This window comes from Pleurodeles waltl, chromosome 9 (assembly GCF_031143425.1).
Source record: "Pleurodeles waltl isolate 20211129_DDA chromosome 9, aPleWal1.hap1.20221129, whole genome shotgun sequence".
Taxonomy (NCBI): Eukaryota; Metazoa; Chordata; class Amphibia; order Caudata; family Salamandridae; genus Pleurodeles; species Pleurodeles waltl.
This window is the reverse complement of record NC_090448.1, coordinates 382,602,729-382,622,116: the sequence shown is the minus strand read 5'-3', so window position 1 is coordinate 382,622,116 and position 19,388 is coordinate 382,602,729. Positions and strand designations below refer to the sequence as shown.

At 44.8% G+C, this 19,388-nt stretch overlaps 1 protein-coding gene across 8 annotated transcripts in view; it reads right to left on the bottom strand.

The window, feature by feature from the left end:
* RYR1 (ryanodine receptor 1) overlaps window positions 1–19,388 on the bottom strand; it is a 1,068,376-nt gene that overhangs the window by 549,385 nt on the left and 499,603 nt on the right. For all 8 annotated transcript variants that reach the window (XM_069206982.1, XM_069206985.1, XM_069206986.1 and 5 more), the window contains exons 44-45: window positions 16,112–16,298; window positions 796–907 (exon numbers count right to left, since the gene is read on the bottom strand). In XM_069206982.1, the coding sequence (XP_069063083.1) occupies window positions 796–907; window positions 16,112–16,298 (299 nt within the window). The remainder of the gene's footprint in view (window positions 1–795; window positions 908–16,111; window positions 16,299–19,388) is intronic.

Sequence of the window (19,388 nt, the reverse complement as noted above, 5' to 3'; positions counted from 1 at the left end):
AACACGAAATAGGAAGGAAAACAAAAAAGCACAGCATGAAGAATGCGAGAATGAAAAGGTTTATAAGAAAAGAAAGTGGACAGAGTAGAGAAGGGAAGTGAAATGTAACAATCTCTCTCATTTTATACCCCTATAAATACTGATTCAGGGGCAAAGTATAGATGTGCCCCCGTTAGTGCAATAACCCAGGCACTAATAATAATGCTCCTGTCAGATTTTAACTAGCACAATTTTTGCCAGGTAGAACCCGGCGTAAGTCAGGTGGGCAACACCACCTATTCCAACTATGCACACCTTGAAAAACGTAGTATGAAAGATGTAATCTCACATTGAAGAGCCTAATCTTGGAATGATGCGATAGTTGCTAATAGGTAAATACATCATCCAGCCATGTCAGTATTAACTGGGTACTCAATTACCACCCACGATTGCATGGAACATGTAACTTACCCAATGGAATGAGAACAAAGTTTGAGAGAGAAAAAATAAATAAAAGAACCAATATATGAGAACATTATATGTGAGTAAGACAGATCAGTAAAGATCCTCAGAAAAACAATTAATGCCAAAAAGTGTAATAAGGGGCAAGGAAGAAACGTGCAAAAGAAAGAAACAAAAACCTATAAACAAAGGATAGAAAATTCAGAAAGATCGTTAAAAACTATAACATCATTAGATACGTATGCAGGAAAAGAGGTATGAGCTCAGTGGGATTAGGACACTTATTGGGAGTAGAGGACATTCTACTAGACCCCATTATTCTATCACCAAGTACACCACCCCTTGCAGACGTACATGCATCTCAGGTGCACAGCGCCCCAGCAGGTCAATCAGGGCTGCATAGAATGACATGATGGCATTGCCAAGGTGCACTCGGTTCTCTTCATGGGACTCTTCACCTGCGAACCTGATGGAAAACAAATCACAGCATTTTAGATGGGTGTCCACTCCTGAAATTAGAGCTGTTCAGAAACTACTGAAAATAGCACAGGGGTTGTGTTCAAGTAACATCATCTTGTCAGCAAATTCTAGCTAGTAGCTATTGCAACAATGTAATTTTTTGACACATACACACTATATTACCAAAGAATGTTCTCTGGCAAGGACAATATGTGTTTAGACCCAAACAGCATACAATTACATTAAGTGGCCTACAGCCTGGGGTTTTCTCTGGTCCAAGCAGATCAGCTCAAACCAGAAATGTTCCAGTAAAACTCAAAGAGATAGCCAACATTCCTGGGGCAGTGAAAGCGATAAAGGGCTCGAAAATAGGAAATGGGAGACCAACAGGCACCTTACCCCTTTATTTGAAGGGTGTACCTTAACCTGATTGAAGGACACATCTACAAAGTATAGTTCAGTTAACATTTGTCTTTTGGTATTTTGCCTGTCAACTTATGACCAGAAAAACATTGACACAACCCAGAATAATCCTACTACATTAGATCAGATATCTTTAGGTCTGACAAAGAACAGTTTGCAGTTGATATCAGACATACCCAGTTACAGTGCTTGTGAGGGAAAGGTCTTGTGATAGACACCCTGGAGGAATTCTAATGAACAGAAGAATAAATTACTTACTTTTGGTAACTATCTTTAGTTCAAGGATCAAATCCACTTTTTGGCTCAAAAGGTGAGAGCTATCAAAGGGTATGTCCAGGGTCATGTAGGCTGCATTCATCTGTGTCCAAACACATCCAAATGCAACCCTATGCCCTTTTAGGGGTAAGAGCATATGCATTTCTCCAGAGCAGCAATATAGACAAGTTAGTATTAACTCATACTCTGTGGAAGCCCAGTGTAAATTGCCCAAGGACACGAGCCCTCATATTCAGCACCTGGGGAGAGCTCTTCTTTGAAACATGATGCTTTTGTCCTCCCAAAAGAAAATGATGACCTGTTCCTCTGAGTCTCAGCATTATAGTCCTCCAGATCCCACTTGAATTTGTGGTCCCACAGGAAAATTCATAGATCAGGAAGAAACAGTTGGAAGGATCTGAGTGCAGACATGACCACAATCTTCCCTGATTTTTCCTTATTCAGTATCCCTTTGGTAATGCTCATTCTGGTACAGACTCTATCTAGCTCCAGATTCCTCATCTTTTGAATATTCACCAGGCATCAGACTCGAACTGGAAACTTCTCAGCAGTACCTAAGAATGCCAGAGGGTGGTGACTAATGGCTTTGCTCTAACAACGAGCCACTCAAGAAATTACAAGCGGGTCTATGTAGCCCCCACTACTGTAAGCTTGTGTTAGTTGCTTTCAAGACTTTCCGTGCTCCCAGATACCGAGGCCCAAAGTAAATGGGTAGATAGTGTGCAGATTCCTAGTCTTGGGTTCTTATTATTGAATAGAGTCCAATAACCAAACTGGGAGGATGGGAGGGTTGGTGAGGAATATGCTGTTATAAGGTCTCTACCATAAAGAGCATTACAGAAGACAAGTAACTTTCTCTTCTGATCAGACTTTTAGCTGCAGATTCCTCACCATTTGAATAAATACCAAAGCAACATCCATTCAGAGGTGGGTCTGTAAATGGACTGAAATCAGGAAAGTCCTGCAGGATTGAGCGGACAAAATGCCCCTTTCTGGTGAATTTGCTTTTCTAGGCAATAATGCTTCATGAACATATGGAGAGATGCCCACATAGCCACTTGACAAATGTCTAGAACAGGGACTCTGCGTGGGACGGCAGTGGTAGCAGTTTGGGTAGTGGTAGAATGAGTATACAGTCGTTCCGGAGGCTGCTTTTTGGCTCGTGCATAGCAGATCTTAATGCAGAGCAGAATCTAGTAGGAGATTAACTCTTCTGCACTGCCTTACCTTTTTTCACACTAGAGAACCCCACAAGGAGCTGATTGTTCAGCCTGTAGGGTCCAAGCGATGAAGTCTCTCCTCCTCCTACAGGGGTGAGGCAGAGCATAGAACGTCAGTAGGGTAATGGTTTGACTGCCTTGGAACGGCCTCACAACTTCTGGCAGTAAGGATGTCTGTGCCTACAGCACCAGTTTATCTGGGAATAAGGAAGTGTAAGGCGGACTAATTCAAAGAGCCTGAAGCTCACTCATGTGACGAGGTGTTGGCAATAAGGGGCACACAGGGGGTCATTCCGAACCTGGCGGTCCATGACCGCCAGGGCCGGGGACCACGGAAGCACCGCCAACAGGCTGGTGGTGCTTCCTGGGCTATTCTGACCGCGGCGGTAAAGCCGCGGTCAGAAAAGGGGAACCGGCGGTTTCCTGCCGGTTTTCCCCTGGCCCAGGGAATCCTCCATGGCGGCACTGCTTGCAGCGCCGCCATGGGGATTCCGACCCCCTTCCCGCCAGCCTGTTTCTGGCGGTTTTCACCACCAGAACCAGGATGGCGGGAACGGGTGTCGTGGGGCCCCTGGGGGCCCCTGCAATGCCCATGCCACTGGCATGGACAGTGCAGGGGCCCCCTCACAGGGCCCTATACAGATTTTCACTGTCTGCTTTGCAGACAGTGAAAATCGCGACGGGTGCCCCTGCACCCGTCGCACCCCTGCAACTCTGCCGGCTCCATTCGGAGCCGGCTTCCTCGTTGCAGGGGCTTTCCCGCTGGGCCGGCGGGCGGGCTTTTGGCGGTCGCCCGCCGGCCCAGCGGGAAAGTTGGAATGGCCGCCGCGGTCTTTAGACCGCGGGGCGGTCATTCGGCGGTAACCGCATGGCGGGCGGCGACCACCACCCGCCGCGGTCAGAATGACCGCCACAGTCTTTATGGTAAGGAGTCATAAGAGGCAGCAGTTAAGCAGCTTGAACGGAGTGCACACAGACTAGTCAGAACTAGCTTTCGGTCCTATTGGGACATGACTAAAGGAGATGGAGGAAGTATGTATTGCAGCCCTTTTAAAAACTACATCAGTACCAGTGATTTAAACAATAAGGGCTGGTCTGTAAGAAGGCCAAAAGGGCCGAAAGATAATTCTTAGTGTGCCCAGAGCAAAACTTTGCCGGGTAAGAGACTGAACAAATAACAGAAAGTCAGATAATTTGACCTGGAGCAAGTCAATCTGGCGAGTACTGCACCAAGCCACAAATTTGTCCCAAAATTGTCCAGGTGTATACAGTTTTCATCAAGGGACACCTGGCTGCCAAGATGACATCAACAAGCTCCAGAGAAAGGTCAAAGGTGTTCAGCTTTTGCCAGCTCAATCTGAACGAATGCAAATGTCTGGGTGCAGAACTCTGCCCTGTTGTTGTGACAGCAGGCCCTCCCAGAGGGGCAGCCTAATCGGAGGACATATGCTCACGCCCATGTGTTCTGGATACCATACTCTCTGTGCCGAGTATAGAGCCACATGATGACTTGGGCTCAGCCTGTCCTGAATTTCTTGAAAACCTGGGGCAGGAGTGGTAGCCACAGAAATGCATACAGGAGTCTAGAGGTGGAACACGTTTCAGAGCGAGAGACACCTTGGAAACTTCAAAGTACAGAAGCGCTGACATCGCGAGTTCTTGACCGTGGCAAATACTTTGAGTTAAGGTTCTCTACTTTAGTGGAAGGAAAAGACCTTGTGCTATCTCTGGGTGTAGCTGCGATTTGTGATCCACCAGCAATCGATGGTTCACCACCAGAAAAATTCAGTGGTGGCCCAGCAATATCCAGAGGTGCAAGGCCTCCATTCACAGGGTACATGACGCCACCCCACCCTGCTGGTTGCAGTATGCCATGGCGGTGGTGTTGTCTGTGAGTACCTGTAACAGCCTCCCCTTGATAGACGGAAGGAAGGCTTTCAACGCCAAGCAGACAACCTTCAATTCCAGAAGGATTATGAGGAGCTGAGGCTCTGCCGCAGGCCAGAGACCTCTGATCGCCACCATTCCCAGATAGCAGTCCCAACCCACACGCAATGCATTAGTCACTACTATCAGCTCAGGTTATGAAGTGAGAGGGGGGATTGGCCACTGACCCATTCATAGTCCAGTAACCACTACTGCAGATCTTTTGCAGTCTCTAAACAAATCTGAACGCTCCCAGAGGGGTCCTCTTGATGTTAGGCCCACTGGCACGTCTGATCCAACTGCAGAGCCTGCATTTTCCACTTGGTGAGCTCGACCAGCAAGATGCAGGGTGACATCAGCCACAGAGTCGATATCACTGAAATCTAGGACAGAGGTTGAAAGATCAGGATTACAGCCTGAATGTCCTGGACTCTCTTTTCCAGAGGAAAGGCAAGAAAGCAAATCATGACAAGAATGACTCAGTTGATGGGAAGCGTCTGAGAGGGCGTCAGGTATGGCTTCACCACATTGATATTAAACCCCAATGATGACAGGAGGTTCGCCATTGTCTAGAGGAGGCTGACGACTGCCTGATATGAACCCGTCTTTAACAGACAGTTGCTGAGGTAGGGGTAGACTGGCACCCCTACCCTACAAAGGCATGTTGCCAACACCGTCATCACATCCGAGGGGTGCTGGGGAGACCAAAGGGAAGCACAGTGAACTGAAAATGCTCCTCTGACACCACAAACCACAGGTATCACAGATGTGTCTGCAAAACAACCATATGTAAATTGGCTTGCTGCTGGTCCAAAGCTAACACCCAGTCTCCAGAATCGAGGGCAGACAAGATCTGAGCTAGGGTGAACATTAAGAATTTCTCCTCAGGGGGAGCCACGAATAGGCACAGGTCTAGAACACAACTACAACATCTACCGCAAAACTGCTGTGTTCCCTGTAGGGATTGGAAAAATTGGTGGGAAGGGACGCCTCGGCTAAAGCTGCAAAAGAAGCAATGGAACTTTGGTGGCAGGTCAGGTGGGGTGGAAAGACAGTGAACGGTAGCCGTGCTATTCTTAAACCACTTGAGAGTGGAGTCAGCTTTTCTCCCAAACAGGTGAATCCCATCAAAGAGCATCTCCATCAGGGAAGACGGGAAGTTGATGGAGAACCCAGTCAAACACATCCACATGGTGGCGAATTGCAATACTGGATCCTACGGCCGGCCTGATGGAATTAGTCGTGTCCAAGGCACGATGAATCATGAACTCAGCGGCATTACAACCACCTTGAATTGCCTGAAAGAGTGCAGGGTGAACGTCTTCCGGCACACCAGGGAGGATTTATGCCACTGAATCCCAAAGAGTTACGGCCTAACAAGCAGCTCATATTAACAGATTGAAGGGACAAGTTTGTAGATGAAAAATACAAGTTTGCCAAATGTTTCCACTTGCTTATAAGTCCTACTAGGAAGAGTGATAGGAAATGTGATGGGATTCGAATGACTGGTGGACATATTCTACCAGATGGTGCTGTGAAAGTTAGGACTGGTCACCAGGGGCTGTATGATGGTGCCTGTCAACCTGTCTATTAATTGGGGGGGGGACAGAGCAAAATTTTGCCCAAGCCAATGTAACTGTTAGAGCCTTGTTAAAGGGGAGAAGAGGCTCAGAAGATGTTTGCCCCAGTAGGAGAACTTCTCCAAGGTTATGAGTCAGAGGTCAAGAACTTCAGCCACCCTACACATCACCATGGCGTAGAAAGCAGACTCCTCTCCTAGGTTATAATCATTATCAGAGTCAGTCCCAAAAAGGGAATGGAGAGAGTGTAGTCTAGCCTGAGGTAATTCAACTGGGGGAAGTGGCGCGTCGGGAAGGTTCAATCGCAATGCTGGTTGAGGTCAGACCGGTGTCATCACGGCATCAGAGCTGCTTCTTCAGGTGGTGAAGTTGACACTGGTGTCAACATGCCTGAGGCTGGTGTGGGTTTTGGTAAAAGCCAAGAGCCGGAGGCAAGGTAAGTGTGAAGGGTTCAGCTGGTGCAGAGGGTGAAACCAGGGGGAAGGCCTCTCAGCATCTTCTCAGTAAGGTCGAAAGGGTTGCCAGAGGGAATCAGAAGAGATGTGAAGAGCCAAGACATGGCTGATTGGAACTCTGTGAATGTGATGTGGCGTGGCAGCAGGCCCCGGAAACCAGCTGCGGAGTCGGCTCTAAAGTTGTCCGACTTCAAAAGAATTATCGAGAAGGGTAACACCGCCTCTGTGCTAGTTGAGTGAATCCAAGATTGGCGTGAGGGAGAGGAATCCTGCTTCAATTTTTTTGTACTTCTTGCGCTTACCTGAAGACTTGAAGCGTAACCAAGTCTGACCTCTTGAGTGGCTTCATCGCCTCGGTGAATGGAACAGAGAAAGAGAATTGGACATGGCGCATGATTTGGAACAGTCACACTGCGGAGTCTTCTAATGCTTAGCAACATAGAGCTTTGCCTTGCATTCGCAGATGGATTATGGTTTATCAACCTGCAGTCTCCGCAAGCCTTGGAGTCCCCAGAAGCTCACAGGCACATCTGATGGGGATCTGTCACAGACATTTGGTTGTGACGATTCTACAAGGCTTGAAACGTGTCATTTTAGGGGGGTCACATCCCTTGAACACTGAAAGAAATGTGCAAATTACACAGTAAATGTCTCAGAGAGACAAGCTCCAGATTCGCGTCTAATGGCATGGAAAAAAGGAAATGACATCAGCGTGCTGGAGGGGCACCTATAATAGCCCCCACACAAATTTTTTTGAGTGGAGCAGCATCAGTGTGGAGCCACAAGCAACACCTTCAGGTACGCAGAGGCACTGCTGAAAGGGTTCTGGTCCCCGATGCCTGGGGAATATTCAAAAAGGGAGGAATATTCAGCTAGAAGTCTCTATCAGAAAAGCCACAATAAAGGGTACGCCATCACAGCGCAATCTACATGATACTCTCCAACACTCTCATAGTCCCTCTCATTCTCTCCCTTACTCGCTCTAGAGATGACCACTCTCTCTCTCTAGAGATTACCACAGTTTGTCATTATCAGGCACTGATTCATTTTACAAACACTCTCCATTCTTCATCACTGTCATATTCATATACGCAATCCTTTTTAACGTTTTGGCTTCCAACTTGCCTTTCCACTTCTGCCTCTGATGTCCTATAAGCCAAATAAATGCCCCAAGTTGGCTGCTATCATTTTGTCATCACTAAGGTGCAAGTGTTAATGGAATGAATATTTCATTTACAACACTCCTCTCTTATTACCCCTCCCACTCATTTCCCCCTCAAGCTACTCTTTCCTCTTTTCTGGGTCTTCCTTTAAGCCTCTCCAGCTTCATCCACTCAAATGCTTTGAGGAAACTTCAGGTTGTTTAAAGTGCTTCTTCCAGCAACTCATATAACATAACTTAACCCACACACCCAACACACCCCATATTAACCCTAGATGTATGGAGATGCACTGAGTGGCAACACACATACAGTCCCAACCAACACACACTTACATACTAGAATCTCAAAATTCTTAACACATATTAAGAATTGCAAAAGTCATTGCCTAATACAGACAAACCCACATTAGCACAAAGTTCACTCACACGAAGAAAGATTCTCCCATACACAAACAGCCCCACCCAGATATATAGACATATGCTGAGATGAACATTATGTAACATGCACAGGCAATTAGACTCCCCACATACACATACCCATTCCCAAAAAAACAAATTACTTACTTTGGGTATTGCTCTTGCTGGTGAATACTCCAAATATCAGATTCCTCACCAAGTAAATTTTCCTTAGACGTTAGGCTGGATCCCAAAAACTCAAAAGCAGTGCTGCTGTGCACCGGCAGGTGTGTCAGTGCGATTCTGCATCAACGTCATTGTGCTCCAGAAGTAATTAACACTTTTTTTCAGGAACTCTTTGATGCCCTCAGGCACGAAGCTCATTAGCAAATTGCATGAGCTAGTGTTCAGATTCACATTGTTTCCTCTAAAAAGTGACAATGTCCTATTCTGTGTTGGCTTAGAAGAAAATTACAATTTTCTTCATCCAAAAATGTACAAAGTCCAATTTCAACTTTTTGCTTTAAAAAAAAGTTATAAACTTCCATTCTGAGTTGGGAAAATTTGATAACATTTTTCAGATTTCTTGACTGAAATTTTTGGGAACGGAAGAGACCAACTATCATGGAGGTGGGAAGGCAGTGAGGAATCTGTGTTTTGAGTATCCACCAGATACTCTAGTGTTCAGATTCACATTGTGAATCTGCGCTAGTGTTCAGATTCACATTGTTTCCTCTAAAAAGTGACAAAGTCCTATTCTGTGTTGGCTTAGAAGAAAATGACAATTTTCCTCATCCAAAAAGTTACAAAGTCCAATTTCAACTTTTTCTTTCAAAAACGTTATAAAGTTCCATTCTGAGTTGGGAAAATTTGTTAAAATTTTTCAGATTCCTTAACTGGGATTTGTAGATGGAAGAGACCAACTATCATGGAGGTGGGAAGGCAGTGAGGAATCTTTGGTTTGAGTATCCACCAGAAAGAGTGCTACTGAAGGCAAACAACTTGTTCTTCTGATGGATACTTCTACCACAGATCCCTCACCTCGAAAACAGATTCCAAAGTAGTACCTCCTAAAGAGGTGGATCTGTGGACCAAGCGGGCAAAATGCCAATCTTCATGGACCTGGCTGTCAAGACAGTAGTGCTTCATGAACGTGTGCACTGATACACATGCTGCTGCCTGACAAATAACTAGGACAAGCATTCTGCGTGCTAACGCAGTAGTAGCAGCCTTAGCCCTGGTGGAGTGAGGGAGATATTAATGCAGAGGACACTTTTTTGCCACAGAGAATCTCACAAAGAGCTGATCATCTACCCAATGTTATGTAGTACAAGTGTCAAAAATACTTAGTACCCCTTTGGGGTTTAAACAGTGGAATCTTTCTTCCTCTTTTGAGGGATAAGGCAGAGCAAAATAGGTCAGAAGCAAGATGGCTCGTCCAACATGATAAGGTATCACCATCTTTGGTAGGAATGCAACTTGGGCCTTTATCCCTAGTTTCTCAGGTATACAAGGTGGTATGAGAAGGCTGGGCCGCAAGAGCTTGTAGTTCACTCACCCATCGTGCAGATGTTATCACAACCAGGAAGATCGTTTTAAGGATGAGTAGGCGCAATGGACAACTTTTTAGTGGTTCAGGTGGGGTACACATTAGAATCAAAAGAATCAGATTTAAGTCCCAGTGTGGCATTATGAAAGTCTTAGGTGGAAACGTGTTGTAAACCTTTTAGAAAACTTATCACAACTGGTGATATGAAAAGAATGATTGGTCCAGCAAATGTAAAAAGACCAAAAGAGCTGACAGGTAATCCGTAACTGTGCCCAAAGCAAATCTTTGAAAGCAAACATATCTGACAGTTTTGCCGGCAACAAGTTCAATTGGTGGGCACCGCACAAAGCCACAATGTTGTCTCAGTGTCCAGCATACACTGTAAGTCAAAATATCTTTATTCAGCTGTTGCCATAAAACACATGAAACTAAACAACCAAAATATACATTAAAATTTCACATTTTAAAATCCATAAAGTCCTAAGACATTTTAAAACCATGCAATTAAAATTCATATTTAAATCTAGAACTCTCAATGTTTAAAATACATCAACCAATTCATACAGTTTCCTGATGGCTAAAGTAGATTTAGCAAAATTTAATAGAGTGGCAAATTTCAATCGTAGTAAGTTTTTTAAAGTATTCGACTGCTTTCCTAAAATGTCTAACATTTGCCTTACGTAACATCGGCAATATAAAAGCAGATCTTGGAGCAGAATACAATGTGCAAAAGAATAGAAAGTGGCATGAGCTTTACTTTGACACAGAATCACCAGGACAATAGATAAGTCCTTTTTCCAAGTGCACTGTGTTGCAAATGCCACTCTAAAATGATTTATGTTTAGCCTAACCAACGTTAAATAAGAACGATGTAATGGATTCTCAATCCATAATAAATAGGGCTCTATGGCACCATAATAAATAGGGCTCTATGGCATACACAGACTTCGCTGAGGAACACCTGGCTGTCAAGATGACATCAACTACCTCAGGAGGAAGGTGAAAGATGATCAACTGTTGGCAGTCATTCTCCATGCCTGGAGGTGTAGACTGTGAAGGCTTAATTGTCGGACTCCGCCCTGCTGTGGCAACAGGAGATCCTCTTCAGAAGTTGCAACCTGATCAGAGGACAGATGTTCAAGTCCAGGAACTCCAGGTATCACACTCTCCTGGCTCAATCTGGAGCTACTAGCATGACTTGGCCCCAGTCATTCCAGAGCCTCTTCAGAACTCAAGACAGGAAAAGTAACGGATGGAATGCATACAGAAGTCTGTGCTCCACTCTAGACGGAATGTGTTTCTGAGAGAGAGCCTTCTTGAGAACTCCAGCGTGCAAAAGTACTCACATTGCACAGCTCACTGTGGCAATCCCACCGTCAACAGTCAGTCATCGAGGCAAAGATGGGCAGCAATCACCACCATCACCTTTGTGAACATCCAAGGGTTACTGGTGAAGTAGATAGGAAGCTTGTGGCCCACCCTGAACCACAGGTAAGGTCCGTGGGCCTACAGGACAGGGATGTAAAAATAGGCATCTGGCAGGTCCAATGCTGCCATCCAGTCTACAGAATCTGGGGAAAAGAGAACCTGGGCCAGGGTGAACATTCTGAATTTTACCTTGGGCAGAAAGGCATTTAATAGAATAGGACAGAGGCCCCCATCCTTCTTCACATAAGGTATAAGGAGTAACACCTAGTCCCTACTTCAAAGGGCAGTACCCTGTCTTTGCTCCTTTGGCCTAAACAGCCTGCACTTCTTGGCATAAAATGGACAAGTGGTCCTCAGAGAAGTGGTCTGAAGTAGATAGAAAATGTGCTGGGTCAAAAAGGAATGACAGGACAGAGCCACGACAAGACAATTAGTCTATTTGTTGGATTTGATTTCTTGCCATCCCTTCCAGAAGTGTCTGATCCTGCCTCCTACTAGAAAGCTGTGCGCTGGGAAGGGAGCAATAATGGAGCTTGGAGGTTGTGGCCAGAGGGTTGGAAGATTGGGGTGAGTACTGCCCCTGGTGGTCAGACCATTGTCTGTTGAACCTATGGCTCTGACCTCAAAAGGTATTGGAAGCTTCTGGTGCAGGACGGGGGAGCCTGATGTTGCCAATGCTCCATACTCCTGGCATATCCCTTAAAAGTATAACATTTTGGGGGTGGGGTTGCCTGACTAGAGTTGACAGGCCCAAAAAGCATGCTCTGTCCCAGCTCTCCTCAAAATGCTCCTGTGATGAATCAGCCTTCTCACCAAACAGGTGGAAGCCATGTCCATAATACCCTTTGACTTGGGAAGCCAGCGGACCTTTTCTAAGCAAGGCTTTGAAGCACCACGCTGGTTCCCATAGCTCTAATTAGACCCAGTCTGTGGTCTCCAGGCCAGAGCGCATGACAAATTTTGCCACATTCTGACCACCCTGAATAGTTTGTCCTAGAGAAGTCTGTACGTCTTTGGGGACTGCCAGCAAGATATCACTCAACATATCCACACAATGGGTGAGTGTAGTGGATTATTAAACAGCTCACGTCCAACCTCAAGTTGAAAATGGCTGAGGAGAACACATGCTTTTCAAATCTATCTACTCAGTTTGACAGTGTCAAAAAATCAACACGGGAGGGAGCTGGGTTCTGCTTGTAGTATTCCCCCCCCCACTTTTTACCTGGGTTTAGATGTAACTTTGATTGAAGTGCACTTGGTACCTGCTAACCAGGTCCCTTGTGCCAGTGTTTTGTTCCCTAAAACAAGACACCTGGTCAACTGATCCCAAGTGACCCAGTCCTTCAGCCCTATGTCCCTAGTAAATGGTACCTCTGGCACCTAGGGCATCGGCTCTGAAGACGTACCTAAGAGAGCCCCTCAGAGCGGCAGTACAACTTGTGCCACTCTGAGGGGCCCAGCACCAACCTTATGCTGACTGCCATTGCAGGCTGCGTGACAAGGTGCTCCCGAAATTGAAAACACGACATGGGACTCAGCCTGTGTGCCATGTCCCCTAACACTGCATGCAATATATGTAAGTCACCCCTCTATCAGGCATTACAGGCCTAAGGCAGGGTGCATTATATTACAAGTGAGGACACACATGCATGAGCAAATATGCCGCTACTATGTCTTTGTCGATTCCTAGACATAGTAAGGGTACAGGGAAGCCATTTTAAATGCATGTGCTGGACACTGGTCACTACGAGTTCCCAAGCTACATGATGGCTTCTCTGAACCATGGGATGTTTGGTATCAAACATCTCAGAATAATAAACCCACACTGATTCCAGTGATTGAGTTATTAATAAATGCACAAAGAGGTCACCTTAGGTGCCCTCTGAAAACCTACCAGCTACTAGTGTGTTGACTGACTGGTCCTGACCAGTTCAGCCACCACAGACGCATTTCTGGACCCACATGGTGAGAGCCAGAGCTCTCAAGGCCAGAAACAAAATCCTGCAATGGGTAGAGGTATTACCTCCTCTGCCAGGCAGGATGGACATTCCAGGAGCTTCAATGGCCTTGCCGCCTTTATAATGAGACCCAGGTCTTTCCAGATGGTGGAGATGACCAACCCCTCTTTCCTGACCCCACTTTTGGTGGCAGCACAGGTGGGAAAATGAGTTACATTAGGAGGAGTGCCCACTTCATACCAGTCCCACCATCTTGTTTGGAAGGAATTAGGCCACTAGGGTTAGGGTTATGCCCACTTCCCAGCGGAAGTGGTGATAAGAAGGGTGTAGTCACTCTGAAGGTGTTCAGCCTACTGGCTACCGCCTGGCACACCCTGCAACACCTCTAAATTGAGTATTTAGGTGGCACCCCTGAACCCTAGAACTCAGGTTCCTGATGACCTAAGAAGAGCTGGCCACTATAAAGTCACATCAGCAGAGAACACTCCACATACCAACCGACTTGACCGCAGCCCTATCGGCCTGTCTTCAGCCCACGATGATCCTGCACCAAAAGGCAACTCATCCTGCAGCCCAGCGACCTCTAAAGCTTTGGAAGGACTGCTTGCCTTTGACAAAGATTTCTTGAGAACAGACCAACTTTAAAAGAAAAAGAACTCTACCACAAATAGAGCATTAGTCCTTAACTGCTCACCCACACTACCACAAATAGAGCATTAGTCCTATCTGTTTTTGCCTCTGCAATACTAATTGGGGAGTACACTGGACTCTCTGCACAGTGTACTTCTTTTCAGTGCACTACATAGAGAGCCAGCTTCCTAAATTGGTGGAACAGCGGTGGGGTCTGCACTTTGTATTTGCTGATACCACTTGGTCAATAAGTGGTGAACGCCTGGGCCACCAATTTTCAGGTGCTGGGTGAGGAAATCCAAGTCTCCAGGAGGCGTTCTATGGAGGCAGGTGACCTGTTGGTTGACTGGGGTGGCCAGAGAATGGTTTAGCCAAGTGCCCACTAGCAAGTGAGAGGGGGCTACCGTGAAGGGTAACAGGAATTCAAGATGTCTGTTAAAACACTTGTTTTTCCCTCCATTGTGGGGAGACCAAAGTCAAGGACCTCAGTAGTCCTCCTTATAACTATGGCAAATGAAGTGCTTTCCTCACTTCGTGGCTTGTGGGGGGGGGATCAGCCCATTATTGCGTAAAGTTTTTAGCCTACTGGCATTCTGTAGCTCCACATACAAGTTGTAACCATCATCATAGGATGGGGCAAATCCTTCCCCATTCCCTCCATTTTTGTATCAACAAGGCTGGCTCTTGTCAGAGTCTGCACCAAAAAGCTGGTGTAATGCCTGTGTTTGATGCCATGGTAGGGGAATTGGGCCTGAGCCAGATGGGTTCAGCAGGAGTACAGCACATCAAGATCTAGACTTGGTCGTGGTCGAGACCACGCTGGCTAAGAGTGGGACATCACAATGGGTTTTGGATCTTCCTCTGACACCAGTGGTATTAGTGAAGACGGTGACACATGAGGAGCTGGCGCAGAAATCGGAACTGGTCCCAATGCTGCCATCGAACGAGAAACAGATTGGGGGTGAACCAGCTGGCGGTAACCAAAGTGGGTGTCCCTGCGGATCTTTGGGGTGTAAAGAAGTAGCGCAGAGAGCTGGAAGCATGGCAAAGAAGTGCAGTATGGCTTCACGAAAGGGATCGACCTGCTGTAACATCACTTATGGATCTCTAAACTCAGGTTGCATCGAGACCAGAGAAGGAATCAACTCCTTGGTAGAACAGTAGCAAGGCCTGAAGGCAAGGTGGTGCCGTTGTACCCCCCTATGGAGATCGAGAGTGGCAGTAAGGGACAGAGTCTTGCTTGGATTTCTTGTGTTTCTTCAATGACTTACCAGAAGACTTCGACCGCAGGGAAGATTTGCCTCTCAAATGACTGTGGGAGGAGATCCTTCGACCGGGAACAAGACCAGCGTGGAGCCTTCTGGTGTGTCACCATATAGAGCTTTGTCTCACTCTCACAGATGGCCTTAGTGTTCATCTGGGTGTAGTTGTTGCAGTCCTCGAAGAATGTGTTCTTTGTGTGAACAACCTAAACACCATAGGCACACCTTTTGGGGATCTGTCATAGACATCTGTTTGTGACAGTCCCTAGAAAGTTTGAATCCTGGTGTTTATGGGGGTGACATCACTTGAACATTGAAAAATGTTTTGAAAGAAAATTCTCTTCACAGAGTGAAGAAAGAAGGAGTGGAGCTCCAGATCAGCATGTTAAGAGGTGGACAAAAGGAACTAGCGTCAGTGGGCATGGGTGGTGTTCCCCGTTTGTTACTTCCAGAGTGTGACGGTGTTAACATGAAGACACATGACGCCATCTGCCTGCATGCCGGAACACTGCTATTGGGTTTTCCAGATCCAGTCTGGTGCCTGGTGGAAATTCACAAGGTAAGGAATTTACCGTTACAAGCAGTGCTTTAAATGGGCCGGTACTGTCCGGTACTGAGTACCAGCACTTTTTTATTTTGAGAGGGAGAGTGCCGGCTCTTCTCAAGAAAAACACAATACTTTTAATTGGAGAGTACCAGCACTTCTCAGAAACAAACAGGTACTCTGGTACAGAGTACCTGCACTTCTATTTTTCCATTTCAAGCACTGGTTACAAGTATCCATTAGAACACACCTGCACTAAAGTATTGTACTCCTCCCTCCACGTGAACACAGGTCAAGAAACACAGAAAGAACTACAGATACCCTCACACACAGGCAGTCCTCTACAGGCACAGCTCAAGGATGCAACAGATGCAAAATATATTAAGTGAAGATTTTACACACAATTCTCGCCGGCGGTCCTTCTTTACAGTCGGGCCATCCCGAGCTGGATCCTCAGAGATCTTGATGGCCTCCTCAATTGCAGCCAGCAGGCCATTCCCACCTTCCCCTCTCAGTGCAGGGCCAAAGCACTCAGGTCGACGGATCAGTAGTCGCACTACAACATTAGCGTTCTCCTCCACACTCTCACCTGAATAGAAGGCAAGAATTAATAGTTAACCCTCAATGGAAAGGGATCAGGAGGTAGTGTCACTTTGACCAGTATAAAATGCACCAAAGAAAGAATGTTATCAACAGAGGCTAAACAAAGATTAACACATAAGAATTAATAGGAAAAATAAACACAAAGTAATGGTAGAAAAAAGATACACAACGCTAAAGGTGTTTTTTAGTATGTTGTGCAAATGACAGCAACAAAAGTAAAAGTAAATTGTCCATTTTCATTTAAAAACACAATTAAGAGAGATCTTCAATGCAGCTTGCTGCCTAAAAATCACATAGCCTCAAAATTACTGAACTCAAAATGATCTAATACACAAGACTGTTTCCCAGATGCTTCATCATCCACATCAGAAGGGGTGTGTTGTTTACTCTGTGCTGCTAGTCCACAAAAGACACTTCTCAGGACAATAACCACAGTTTGACCTTGCCCTTCACAGAGAGATAACAAAGCAATGAAAATAATATTTCCTTCACCCATGACAAATTCTCCCTTTCTTGTGTCGGAGGGGGGAGGGAGGTCCTCATTTCTAATCCTCTTCCCCATGCTAAGTAAGATGTAACTATTGGGTACAACCATAACTCTATGCATTTACTAAGCCTATTGCCTCCAGTGGCTAAACAGCGTTGAACCAGGAGCTGCTTTGTTGCTAAGACTAGGGGCTTAACGATTCACGTTGCTCATATGGACAGTTCAAATTAAAGTTGTGCTTGTTTGAGGAGATTAAAAGAAAACACAACTGTGCGAGGAAATTGTCGACAGAAAGACTACATTGTGATAGGAGAGTGAGATGGAGAGTCATGCTCTAACAATGAAGCAGTGGGATAAATAATTTAAAGAAGGGTTATTTTTGCCCAATCTCAAGGAAGGCACACATGTATAACTGAAGATGGAACATATGGTTTATCTAGGATTAAAACTCATATTCCAGCTTATGTACATTTGAGGAAAGTGGCATGAGCATCTGAGTAGAACTGTGTGCTATTTTAAAAATTTCACAGTAAGAAATAAGTTACTTACCTGTAACTGTAGTTCTCCAGTATTGGAAGCTTTTATAGATTCACATGCTTGAATACTTCACCGTCGTCGAGATGGGAGTCCCCAGTGTAATACATAAGATATGCTTAAATGTATACCTATGTTACATGCATTAGGCCTTTAGCTTAGTAACATATCACAGACATTTGGTAAAAAAGACCCAAAGTCAAAATTCAACCAATCAGGCTGCACCACCCTCTAGAAGCCTCGTGTGAGGAACTGCCTTCCCTCAGATTTTCCGAGCATAACTGCAGCAGTATTAAGAAACACTTAGAAAAGAGAAGGTGAGCTCCGCAGGGGGGGTGGGTAGGCGGCATTTGAATCTATGAAAGCGTCCAATACTGGAGAACTACAGTTACAGGTAAGTAACTTATTTCTTACTCCAGAACTTTCATAGATTCACATGCTTGAATAAAAATAGCAAGCAGTGACTAGCACATTTTCTGTATTTGTAATAACAACATTCTACCGTATATGAGAGAGCATCAGAATTTAGATATATACACCATCCAAAAGTCCACCTTGTGGCGCGCAAATTTCACGGGTGCATATGTGAGGAAAGGACCATTCCTCCACAATCTCCAACACCAACAATTGTCAAACAATTGATTTGTTGAACTCCAAGAGAGTTTTATTGCTTTTATCCAAAGAAGTGTAGAAGGACACCACCAATGCGTTTCAACCTCTCAGTTTTGATCACAGTTTACAAAGAAAACCTCCCCATGAGTCTCTATTTCTAGTTCATTTTCCTACAACCACCCAAGTGCATTGTGGGACATGTAGTCACCCTAAAAACTCTAATGACAATCAAAAAGTGTTAAAAACCCAGTTCAGCTTTTCTGTTATATTTAAACATCCATACTATGATTATATGATAAAATAAAGAAATATGTGTGATGCCAACAGAGATTAGTAATAACAATGATAGTGATTTACACATATAGAGGAACAAATGATGTGTGTATTCAATTGATGGGATAACCGTTGTAGTATCTATAAAGAGTGGAGGATATTGGATTAATAATTGTATCTAATACATTAATACATTATTAAAATGTACTGTCGTTCTGAGAATAATAATATTGATATTGACCAAATACCCGGGACATTTGTCTTCCTTATATCTGCCAATCTACTGAATATAATTGGTCTAGTTCTCAAAACCAGATATTCATTATCACACATGTCTCTATCATCCTCTATATATTTGAGGACTTATATATAGGCATAGTGCTCACCTTAATACATGTGAATACATTCAGTCTCTATACCTTCAGCCTTGTTTACATCATGAGATTGACCTAGTGTCTATTCCTCATAACCATTCGATACCTATTGTCCCTTGATAATATCACTCCCTAAGAAAACTACCGACCACACTCATTACTTTTATAACCACAACTGGTACCCCAATGTCAATTGTTTGTCCCTCATAAGTGATAGTGAAGTTCTTCGTCGCCGTTAAGTCCCCTCGGAATCTTTGTTTTAAGTTGGACTATCAGTATGGATTCCAAACGTCTCAACCTGAGCTCACGATTCCCTCCTCTTTCATTATGCTCAACAGTCGCGATCCCGAAGAACTTCATATTTGTCCAGCTTTTATCTTCATGTGTATGTAGATGTTTTACCATAGCATAATTTACATCCTTATTTTGCACGGCTCTGATGTGTTCAAGTATACGTTTTTTTAAAGGACAGATTGTACTCCCCACGTAACGAAGACCACAGTCACATTCAATTATATATACTATATGAGTAGTATCACATGTGATTCTCTTTGTGATTTTTATGAATTTTCCTTTAGAATCTGGATATTCTCTTGTATTCACAAAAGCCTATTGTCTGAGGCTGTAACTAATTCGAAGGTTTGGTTAGCTGGAAGTAACTGTTCACCAGAAGATCTTGTAAGGATGATACCTTCCTGTATGTTACAAACTAAAATTGGCTAAATCTTTCTCCAAACAAATACCAGGAACACAAGTAATAGAGGAACAAAATACGGCATTGATTAACTTAACTATT